Source organism: Myotis myotis, unplaced genomic scaffold (genome assembly GCF_014108235.1).
Source record: "Myotis myotis isolate mMyoMyo1 unplaced genomic scaffold, mMyoMyo1.p scaffold_m19_p_5, whole genome shotgun sequence".
Lineage (NCBI taxonomy): Eukaryota > Metazoa > Chordata > Mammalia > Chiroptera > Vespertilionidae > Myotis > Myotis myotis.
In genome coordinates this window covers 68,691,719-68,703,842 of record NW_023416357.1, presented here as the reverse complement: position 1 = coordinate 68,703,842, position 12,124 = coordinate 68,691,719, and the positions used below count along the sequence as shown (strand labels likewise).

Genomic DNA, 12,124 nt, shown 5'->3' with positions numbered 1-12,124 from the left:
AAATCAACACCTGCTAGCTACTATTAATATTACCCTCTATTATTTTTAAGTACTCCAAGACAAACTTCCTCCTCAGTAAAACAGGCATAATACCTACTTTCTAGGGTTATTTGAAGGATCCAAAAACATAATAAATGTAATGTGCTTAGCACAGAGCCTGATAATAATGAACACTCAATAGACGGTCCCAAAATTTACGCTCCTCGCTAAACTGTTTTCCCCATATTTGTTATTTAAGAGAAAACTCTCTGCAAATAGCTAAGCACTCTACCACCCGTGGGTAGTCCCCTACGGTGAAAATGAGAAAATGAGCTCTTCACCACTCCCGGGGAGCGCTCTGCTCTCACTGCACCAGCCCGTGCCGCTCACTAGTACTCTCCCTGGCGGTAGCTCGCTCCTAAGTCCGAACGCCCTGACAGGCGCCCGCCGGCCACGCCCCTTCTACTAACCCCGCCCACCCGCTCCCTACGCTGGCCCCGCCCCACCCGCTCCCTACACTGGCCCCGCCCCACCCGCTCCCTACGCTGGCCCCGCCCCACCCGCTCCCTACGCTGGCCCCGCCCCTCGTCCCAGGCTGCGGCGGAGGCCTCGCGAGCTTCCACGTATACACTCCCACGTCTCTCCCCTCAGTCCGAAGAGAGTACATCCGGGTCGCTGGGGCAGGTGCCTCAGGCCCCGCCCCTTCCCAAGCGCAGGCTCCCCACTTCCGGCCACCTCAGGCCTTTCCGCCGGTTCCGTGCTGGTTTTAATGCCTGCTCCCCAGGTGGCTCTCGGCGCCAGGTCCGGGTCTCTCCGCACCCTTATTTGCCCCCAGCGGCTGGCTCCTGGTCCCCAATCTCACCGAGGCTGAGGCCTGCGGCGCGGTGAGTCCGCGCAGACCCGACTCCGCGTCTCCTCTGCTGCGTTGAGGCCGCCGCCACCGCCTCGGGATGCCGCGGCTGGGTTCTGCCCCCCGCTGGGCGGCCGCTGCGGGCCGTTGGGGCTGCCGGCTGCTCGTGCTGCTGCTGCTGCTGCTCGTTCCGGGACCCGGCGGCGCCTCCGAGATCACCTTCGAGCTGCCCGACAATGCCAAGCAGTGTTTCTACGAGGACATCACGCAAGGCACCAAGTGCACCCTCGAGTTTCAGGTACTCCGGGCTCGGCCCGGGGCCCCGCCCTCGGGTCCAGGGTCGGGAGGAATCTGCAGGTGCCCCCCTGCTGACCTTGTTTCTTTACTCCGTGGCGGATGCAGGAATCCGCTCTAGGTAGCTGAGAGAGCTTCTGGTTTCCCGCTTCTAAACCGTGGACGAGAGACATTTAAGACCAGATATTAAGATACAGGAGTTTCACAAATGCTTTCCGTAGCTGTGGTTTCCCCCCATTCTCTAATGTCCTTCATGAAGGCCATTGGACTTTCTTTTTTAAAAAGACTTTACTTGTTTAAAAAAAATTATTCCTGTTCGATAGTGCCCAGTGTCTGTCCCCACTCTCTAATCCCCACCTCTGCTTTAATCAGATTTGAGATGCTGCCAATACCTACCTCCATTGCTTTTTAAGTTTTTTCATTGATAGTAGACCTGTTGGTTAACGCCGCCCTCTCTTTGGAAGAGCATCCTTCTAGGCCAGATGACCATCACGGTGGTGTAAAAAGAATTGCTGCAATAAATGAAAGGCCTCTTCTGTCTTAGGGAGTATAGTTTTTAAAAAAGAAGCTTTGTTTGGCAGGATGCAGTTTAAGTTGGTTAGGACAATCTTTGCTCTTGTTTCTATTCTCTTTGGTAGACTTAATTTCACGTGTTTGAATAGCTGTTCGGTGCTGTGTGCTGTGATCAAAACACCGAAGGGTGTTGTTTCATTCTTGATTCCCCGCTTTTCCTACCCTTCTTTTCTTAATTAGTACCTGCTCATTCATCAAAACTGCTGTAAGAGCAGAAAATAGGGGATAGACAACCTGGTCTTTGGGATCAGTGAAGGCCTCCTTTGGGAAGTGATTTTAAGCTGAATTGTAAAGAATGAGTTGCACATAGTTCATTAAGGGGGAAGAGGGAAAAGGCTTTGCAAGGACGCTGTGTACCTGATCATTTGAAAACCATAGAGAGGTCCTATATATTTGGGAATAAGAAGCCAGAAAGGGGGGCAGAGAGGAGGGGGGTCAGCAGGGGCCAAACCATATAGTACTACAAACAGCACCTGTTATGTGGCAGACAGTATGCCAAACATTTCAGGTATATTAATTCTCAGGGCAACTCGATATGAAATAGGTATATTTCTTATTCCTTTTTTATTGATGAAGAAACTGAGGCTTCCATAGGTTAAAACACAAGGACATAAAACATAGCAAGTAGCAGAATCAGTATGCAGTTCCAGGTTAAACTCAAGACTTACTTAGACCTCAGGAGCTTATGTAGACATGTACAGTCATTTAATATTAAATGCAACAGTGAAAGTACACAGTAGGTATCGTGGGGCCATAAAAAAAAAAAATAACTTTCCCCCACCTTCAAAGTTCTTCCAGCTGGACTTATAATCAAATTAACAGAAACAAATTAACAGGAGAAAATGTACAAAGTTTATTACGAATGTATATGCAGGGGTACCATATATGAGACTCGAAACCCATTGGGCGGTTGAGGCTTATCTCCATGTTGGACAAAGCAGAAGGTGTGGTCAGGGTCTGGGATTTCAGAGGAGAAATAGGCAATTCACAGGTAACCCAGAAAGAGCAGAACATGTGGCAAACAAATGCCTGCTAGGCACACCAGGAACAGTGGGCGGAGGCTAGGGACAAACTGGCTTTGCTAAATTATTTCCTGTCTTATGTGATAAAGTGAATATGCTGAGGTTCCCTTCCTGAAGCAGGTTTTTTAATCTGAATCTCTTTGGGAAAGGGGGTGGAGATGGGAGTCAGCAGAGGCCAGACCCTGGGTGGGAAAAGTGGAGGTAACAGTCTTTGAGAGTCTTTTGTTTCTTAACCAGCTTAAAAATCAATATTCCAAAAGGCACATTTTGGAGTGGCAAAATTTTGGTGCTGCCTGAAGGAGGAAGGGTCATGGGGAAACTCAGCCGAGGGGCTGATGTTTGGTCTGAGTCAAGGATTAATAGGAGTTACAAGGCCGCAGGACGAAAAAGGACATCCTAGGCAGATGTGTTATGTTTGTAAGACTTAAATCCAGCAGGCCTGAAATTAGCCTTAGCTGGCAATGAAATACACGGAGTGTTAGTGTTGCTTTGTAACTGTGGACCCAAGGGCTTTGGGGGTAATTTGTACTAGTTTGTTGGCATTTTTTTATTGATAATAGTGAGGCTGATGATTTGCACCTGGTCTCTTTGAGACCGTCCAGAGTCTTGGTATTAAGACTGGTTACCTATCAGGAATATGCCTGTGTGACCAGCAAAATATAAAATACCCAGCCAACACTCTTTTAGGTTAGTTCCAAGGTGTTCCTTGCGCGCTTGGTGGTACCTGATCTGAGAGAGAGAGTACTAGTATATGTCTAGCCACACCCCTCACAGAGGGAGGACAAAGAAGCCAAAACCTGACCTCTCCTTGACCGGTTTCTGTGAGACAGCTTTTAGCTGTGATGTTTTCTTTTCCTGTAAAAAAACGGTTTTGTAAGTATTGTCATTTTGGGTCCTGTGGTTCTTCAGCAAAAAAACTCTGTTAACTGTTAGAAAAGATTTAAAGCAAGGACTTCTTCAGAGAACTTCTGGCAATCTGCTATTTTTGGAACACAGAATGAGAAAGGGTATAAAAGAAGAGCTGAGGCTACCTGGAGCAGGTACAGAGGAAAGGTATGCCATTGTTAACAGGTTTGGATTTTTCTGTAGAGGAAATCAAAAGGGGATTTCTGAAAGGAAATGTAATTATCAAAAGGTTTTAAGCAAAGGGGGATGGAGAAGAATAGGGAGGTTGCCCCACCTCCAGGAGACATGTGAGAAAGAGGAGACTATTGGCATCTGCACAGGCAACACAGTCCCCACAACAAAGAATTATCTAGCCCAGAATTATCTAATCTAAGTTGAGAAACACTTGATTAGAGGGATGAGCGATTGGGTTGTGAGAAGAACTTTAGTAAATTGTGGCAATAGTCCTCTCTGGGGTGTGGATTAGGAATGGAAAAGATGGGATGAATTTGAGAAAGGCAAAAACATCAAGAGATTCCTTTGATTTAACTGGACTGCTACGGCCACTTAATTTGAGATGATTTCCAGTTTCTATCTTACGTGACTAGACAGGTTGTAAAGGGATTACTATTATCTGAAATGAGAATACTTGTTTGAAAATTTGTTGGAAGAAAAGTGGCAAGATTATAAGTTCTGGCCCTATTCAGTTTGTATGTATGTACTTATTTGATTATTTAAAGTACAACAGTCAATATGAATAATTGGGTGTATAAAATGATGTAATATTTCTTCCCCACTCCCAATCCGGAAGAAAAGTTGTTGACTTTTGAGAGGAGGGGTAAAATGATAAGACACTGTTTTTATGTCAAAACATTATGTCTCTAATATTAGTTTTACATATTTTTATTTATTTATTTATTTATTTACTTATTTATTTTTGGCTCTTAAGGTTTTACATATCTTTAGTTTCCTAAGTGCATAATTTCATTTAATTATCAAAATGATCTGGTAGCATAGTACAGTTATAAGAGGTCATATAAGTAACCCATTCTTCTCTGAAGTCCAAAGTTTGATCTCTGTTCTACAGATCTAGAATGTCAATAATATGCTAACCAAAGTGTTCAAGCTTGAAAATACAGGCTTGTGTCACACAGTCTCATGTTGTTTGGGAACCCTCAAACCCATTGTCTCTTCCTCATGAATTCTTACCCAAGTGTTTATGTGCACCCTAATTTCTTCTCCTGTCCCCTCCTTCTTCCCACTCAGTTCTTTCTCATATAAGGAGGCCTTTCTCCTCTTTAATCCTTTTCCCCTTTCCTCTGGTGATTGGCCAGTTACTTCAGGAAAAATCTCCCCCTCCTCTCTTCACTTGGACAACACAAGTTGCCCAAATGGTGACCGATTAAGCATAAGCCTTTGAAAATAGCTCCAAAATCCTCTACAGAAACATGTTATCTATTCCCAGCTTTCCTTTCAATGTACTTGCCCTTAAATACAAACTTTCCAGATAAAAGATCTTTTTGTTTTTATGTTGTTCTGTTTTTGCTTTAGTCATTAATCATTTCTGTTTCTCTTGGAAACCAGTTTATAAATGATAATACTCTTAGAACAGCCGGTAAGTCTATTCAATTCGCAATGTATGTATCAAATTCTATGTAACTGACTTGTAAAATAATTTAAACACAACCTATTTGTAATTTGGCAATAAAATTAGTTTGAGTTCTGTGATGGGGTGTAATGCTAAGGACTGACCTACCTTACTATTTCATTCCTCTATCTATGGGTGTACTTGGATGATACTAATAGGAAACTAGATGAGAAAATATACAGAAGAATAATATTACGTCACACTAAGCTTAAGGGTAAAGAGTACGACTTTGGAGGTCAAGTTTCATCTTAACTCAGTTTCTCAGTTTGTCAGATGGAAGGGTGAAAAAAACCTCTGGTAGGGTTGTTTGGGAGAATTAAGTGATATAAGAGATCTACATTAACCAGAATACTTGTCTGGCTAGTTAGCTAGTTCCTTCTCTCCTATCATGAGGAAATTTGTTCAGTTTTTATAAACCTTTAGTTGAACTGAAATCTGCCTCCCCAAGTTACATCCACTGGTAGAAATAAAACAATGTAAAATTGTCTGTGATAGTAAAGGTCCTTAGCCTATAACCTTATTGCCATTTTAACAGGAAATCTGGTTATCTCTAAAACTTGTTAATTGCAATGATCTCTTTTTTTCTCTCTCTCTCTTTATAGGTGATTACTGGTGGTCACTATGATGTAGATTGTCGATTAGAAGATCCTGATGGCAATGTGTTATACAAGGAGATGAAGAAACAGTATGACAGTTTTACTTTCACAGCCTCCAAAAATGGGACATACAAATTTTGCTTCAGCAATGAATTTTCTACGTTCACACATAAAACCGTATATTTTGATTTTCAAGTTGGAGAAGACCCCCCTTTGTTTCCTAGTGAGAACCGAGTCAGTGCTCTTACCCAGGTAAATAAAAAGTCAACGATACAATGTTGGTGTGTGAAACACATAGTTTATGTGCATTAACTCGATAAACACAGAATTTTGATTTTTTTTTTTAACATAATCATTAAGACTTATCTTAACTCTTACAGTAGATTAGGCATTTTACAGAGAACCTCAGACTTTTCAGTGAAGACCAGTGTTAAAGGATTTTATGAACTTTTAAGTATAAGGAAAATAAGAAGTATTAAAATAGGAGGATCATTTAAGTAGAAACATAGTGGCAAAGGAAATTTAGGAAGTCTAACCAGCTTCCAGCATTCTGAAGCATTTTCATGGAGGAATGTTGCTACCATAGCTTAGCAGATTAATATAACTAGATGCAAAATGATGCCTTAATTAATATATAAAGATACCACAGGTGGTATACCAATATTTATGTTCTTCAAGCTACTGTTACAATAACTTTTGCTGTAACTTAAGGTAAAATATTAAAAGATAAATGATAAGTCATCTAACAAAAATAGTTAAGGAAGCTAAATTGGGTTTTATTTTGAAGAATAGCTCAATGAGAAAAAGATAGCAAAATAAATTTAAAGTCAGTGAACAGGTACTGTTGAGGTGATGAAAGGGCTAATTTAGTTCTAGTTCAAATACAGTATGAGCTCAGATTATATCTAAAAGATACTTAGGTATTCAGAGGAATTACTTAACCCCTGCTTGTTAAAACCTTAAACTGGTATTTTATTGTTCCCACGTTTCTTGGCAAAATCATGTGATGATAGAGGCAGTTTTTAAGAATGTGTAAGAAGCCCTAGTTGGTCTTGCTCAGTGGATAGAGCATTGGCCCTCATACTGAGGGATCCCGGTTCAGTTCTGGTCAAGGGCACATACCATGGTTGCAGGCTCAATCCCCGGCCTTGGTTGGGGAGCATGTGGGAGGCAACCAATAGATGTGTCTCTCTCACATTGATGTTTCTATCTATCTCTCCCTCTCCCTTCCGCTCTCTAAAAATCAGTGGAAAAATATCCTTGGGTGAGGATTAACAACAACAAATTAATTTTTTTAAAAAAGGATTGTTTTACTAAATCACCATTTTTTAACCAGTAATAAAATACTGGATCTGGAGTAGGCAGTAAAACCACTGCTAAAATCATCAGGTGAAAGGCAGATGGGAAACCTTATAATGGGTAGATGAGACTGATATCACTAAATCTAACGATATTTCACAAATGGAGAGGTAACTAGACATGTGTCTTCTGATAATAGGCAGTAATTGAGTACACAATATTGCCTCTGTGATGTTCCCACTAAGAACATTACACCTGAATTCCATCAAATCTCTAGTTCCAACTACCAGTTTATAAGAAATACAAAGGAGAGAAGAACACCATGGGAATACAATTACCAAAATTCAGAAAGTGGGAAATGCTACAGAATTGAGGCCCCAATTTCTTCAATAAATGGATGAGAAAGGAAAAAAGGGAGAGAATCAAAAGATTAAAGAAGACCTAAAAGACATGTCAACCAAATTATTGTGTTGACATTGTTTGGATTCTGACTTGTAAACAACTTTTGAGGCATTTGGGAAAATTTGAATTCTAATTTTATATTTGATATAAAGGAACTATTTTTAATTTAAAATGTTACTTTTCAGAAATAAATTAAGTATAGAAGTATAGCTAAAATGATAAAATATCTTGGATTTGCTTTAAAATAATTGGAATGGGGAAGAAAATTGGTGGGGAATAAATTAGTGGGGAATATAGATAGAACAAGATTAGCCATATGTTAATAATTATTGACATAGAGGTTCATTGTTCTATTCTCTATACTTTTGAATATGTATGAACATTTTCACTTTAAAGGTACAGGAAAGAAAAGAAAACAACACTCTGAAAAATTATACTCAATCTATTTTCTCTACTCCAACTGTGTTCTTTTTTTAAAAAAAATATATATTTTTTATTGATTAAGATATTACATATGTGTCCTTACCCCACGTTACCCTCTACCCCCCCCACTCATGCGCTCACCCCCCCATTGTCCATGTCCATTGGTTAGGCCTATATGCTTGCATATAAGTCCTTTGGTTGATCATTCCCCCTTACCCCCACCCTCCCCTACCTTCCCTCCAAGGCCCGACAGTCCAATCAATGCCTCTCCATCACTGGATCAGTCCTTGTTCATCAGTTTATGTTGTTCATTATATTCCACAAATGAGTGAGATCATGTATTTATCTGCTCTCCAGTTCCATCCATGCTGTGGCAAATGGTAAGAGTTCCTTTTTCTTTTTCCTCTTCTTAAAGAATACCTTTCAGCATTTCATATAATGCTGGTTTGGTGGTGATGAACTCCTTTAGCTTTTTCTTCTGTGAAGCTCTTTATCTGACCTTCTATTCTGAATGATAGCTTTGCTGGATAAAGTAATCTTGGTTGTAGGTTCTTGCTATTCATCACTTTGAATATTTCTTGCCACTCTCTTTTGGCCTGCATGGTTTCTGTTGAGAAATCAGCTGACAGTCATATGGGTACTCCCTTGTAGGTAACTGAGTTTCTTTCTCTTGCTGCTTTTAAGATTCTCTCTTTGTCTTTTGCTCTTGGCATTTTAATTATGATGTGTCTTGGTGTGGTCCTCTTTGGATTCCTTTTGTTTGGGGTTCTCTGCGCTTCCTGGACTTGTAAGTCTATTTCTTTGACCAGGTAGGGGAAGTTTTCTGTCATTATTTCTTCAAATAGGTTTTCAATATCTTGCCCTCTCTCTTCTTCTGGTACCCCTATAATTCTGATGTTGGTACGCTTGAAGTTGTCCCAGAGGCTACTTACACTATCTTCATATTTTTGGAATCTCTTTTCTTTTTTCTTTTTCGGTTGGGTATTTTTTGTTTCTTTGTATTTCAAATCTTTGACTTGATTCTTGGGATCCTCTTGCCTGCTGTTGGATCTCTGTAAATTATTCTTTATTTCAGTCAGTGTATGCTTAATTTCTAGTTGGTCTTTTTTCATATCCTCTAGGGTCTCACTAAATTTATCGGCGGTTTCCATAAAATTCTTGAAAAACCTTATAAACATGGTTTTGAACTTTATATCCAGTCGTTTGCTTTCCTCCATTTCTGTCATTTGTGACCTGTTTCTTTGTCTCCGCATTTTTTATGCTTCCCTGTGTTGGTAGAGTGGTTTTGTGTGCTAGGTGTCCTGTAGGGCCCAGTGGCTCAGCCTCCCCAGTTACCTGAGGTGGACACTCTTGGTGCACCCCCTTGTGGGCTTTGTGCACAGTCTTGTTGTAGTTATGCCTTGATTGTTGTAGGATCACTGGGAAGAATTGACCTCCAGGCCAATTGGCTGTGAGAATCAGCTGTGTCTACAGTGGGAGAACTTCTGTGCTGGAGACACCCTTCTGGGGCAAGATTTGCTTCAGTGGGGCTTTGGTGCTCACTGAGTCTGCCCCCTGAGTGTGTCCCTTATGGATCTGAGGAGCTGTAATCTGGATGGTCCCCCTCTGACCACTGGGTACACTGGCTCTTGGATCTAAGAAGGTGCTAATTTAGCTTCTTCCTGAGGTTACCCAGCAGGAGCTACGAAGAGAACTGCAGATTCCCCTTTCTTTTTTGGAGTTTGGAGGTGCCCTGATGAGGCCCAGCTGTGAAGCAGTGCAAGCTGCTGTGGGGCCTTGGGCCTTCTCTTGGAAGTTCTGGGTCTGTCTGGCCCAGCTGCAATTTGTTAGGTAATTTTCAGGTTGCAAAGGGCCAGGGCATTCATATGCAAAAGCCTCTGCTGCAGCCTGGGTGGGGCGGGGTCTCAGGGAATCAAAGGGCGGAGCAAGCAGCTATGGCTGGTCCTCAGCCCTGCCCTAAGAGGCCCCGGGTCTCAGTGTTCCTTGGTAATTGCTGCAAGCACCTCTGAGGGAAAGCCGCCCTCAAGTTCAGAGTTCTGCCTGCTGCCAGACAGTCCAGTTTCTCCCCGTATGAGTCCTGGGTCCCCAGAGACTTCCCGGAACCAGAGTTCAGAGCAGTCGGGAGCTTGTGACTCCCTCCTGATTCAAAAAGACAGCGCGTCCTCAGGTACCAGCCCCTTTCCGCACGCTCACGAGCCTCCGTACCTTTGCACTTTACTTCCGAAGCTCCTCTGAGTCTCAGTGTGCTTTTCTCTTTTCTTCTAGTTGTAGAATTTACACTCAGCCCGCCTTCCTGTAGTTCTGGATGATGTCCGTTTTGTCTTTTCGTTGTGTTTTTGAAGTTGTTGTGGGAGGCAGCAATTTCCCGGTGTTTACCTATGCCACCATTTTAGTTTCTCCCCAACTGTGTTCTTAATCCATACCCCATGGTCAGGCTTCAAGGAATCCCTTAAACTTTCTAAATTTGTGCTAAGTCCTTTTATGCATATTTTCCAGGGGAAGAATCCTTAGACCATGTATTTTTGAGGATACATAGATAGCAAAGAAATGCTAAAGCACTTCTCTAGCCTCTTATCACAAATCAGAAATCATTTTAGCACCATTTTGCTAATCTTTCATTCCTAGGGGCCAAACTAAAACAAGAACAGCAAAAATATTTGAGTATTCTAATAGGTAAATTCAACCTGTAGATCTCATAATTTTCTCCTTTTTTTTTTTATTGTTTAAAGTTTTACATATGTCTCCTTTTTCCCCAATTGACCCTCCCCCCCCCCCCAACCATTCCCAACCAGGCAAGCCCCCACCGCCCCAGTGTCTGTCCATTGGTTATGCTAATATGCATGCATACAAGTCCTTTGGTTGCTCCTAAACCACCCCCCCCCATTTGTCTCTGGATCTATTCTTGTTCATCAAATACAGTTTTCTACTTTTTAAAAGTATTTTTAATGGAATATTTTTGTAATTATTCCTTTTATACATACTTTGGTAGAACTTTTTTAAATATTTGAATTATTTTCTAATGTCTACACTCCTTATTTAAAATTAAGACCAACTCAGATTTTTTAAATTCTTAATATGTGTTTTGTGATATAAAATAAGTATAGTATAATAAAGCATGTATTTCATCACCAGGATTACGTTTTCAGCAGTAGAAAAATATTAAGCTCTGGGATACAAAAAAAAAAAAAATTAGACATTTAACCCTTAAAAGGTAAGTTGTCACCCTGGCCAGTGTGGCTCGGTTGGTTGGGCATCATCCAGTGCATGGAGAGGTTGCTGGTTCGATTCTCAGTCAGGGCATATGCCTGGGTTCTGGGCTTGATCCCTGATGGGGTACGTGCAGGAGGCAGCCAATCAATGTTAAAACTCTTACTGATGTTGCTCTCTTCTCCTTTCTTTAAAAATCAATAAACTGTTCTTTTTATTTTTTATTTATTTTCAATATTTTTTTTTATTGTTTTCAGAGAGGAAGGGAGAGGGGTAGAGAGAAACACCAATGATGAGAGAGAATCATTGATCAGCTGCCTCCTGCACACCCCCTCCCTACTGGGGATTGAGCCCACAACCTGGGCATGTGCCCTTGACTGGAATCAAACCTGGGACTCTTCAGTCTGCAGGCTGGCGCTCTATCCACTGAGCCAAACCAGCTAGGGCACACTGTTCTTAAAAAAAAAAAAAAGTAAAGTGAAGGCTCACAAACTGATTACACAGTGAAACTGAAACTTGTATCCCATTGAGAATATATATATTGGTTTGATTGATTGGTATGAGAGAAAAACTTATTTAACAAATTGGTAACTATTTTTAAAAAATAGATACTCCAGTTTATAAGAAATACAAAATGTTCAGATTCACCAATTTTAAAATAGGTAAATAACTTTTGACTAACAACCTATTTTTATGCCATACTTGATTTATATTTGTATATATTCTGACTATAGACCCAGCACACGAAATTTGTACACGGGTGTAGTCCCTAGGCCTGGCCTATGATCAAGGCCATCTTCCCCCATTGCAGGCAGCCGGCCCCGCCCCCTGCCACCACCCACCCCTGGTTCCCCATTCACCATCGGGCGATTAATCGGAGCCTGCTGGCCAGGGCGAGGAACTGAGAGGTTGGCTGTTCCAGCCCCCTCGCCATCCCAGTCCCCTG

General features: G+C 41.7%; 1 protein-coding gene across 1 annotated transcript in view; it reads left to right on the top strand.

The window, feature by feature from the left end:
- Nucleotides 1–644: 644 nt before the first annotated feature.
- The window catches only part of LOC118655803 (TIR domain-containing adapter molecule 2-like), a 49,208-nt gene continuing 37,728 nt past the window's right edge, over nt 645–12,124 (top strand). The window contains exons 1-2 of the mRNA XM_036308185.1: nt 645–1,127; nt 5,854–6,099. Coding sequence (XP_036164078.1) covers nt 930–1,127; nt 5,854–6,099 — 444 coding nt within the window. The 5' untranslated portion in view covers nt 645–929. The remainder of the gene's footprint in view (nt 1,128–5,853; nt 6,100–12,124) is intronic.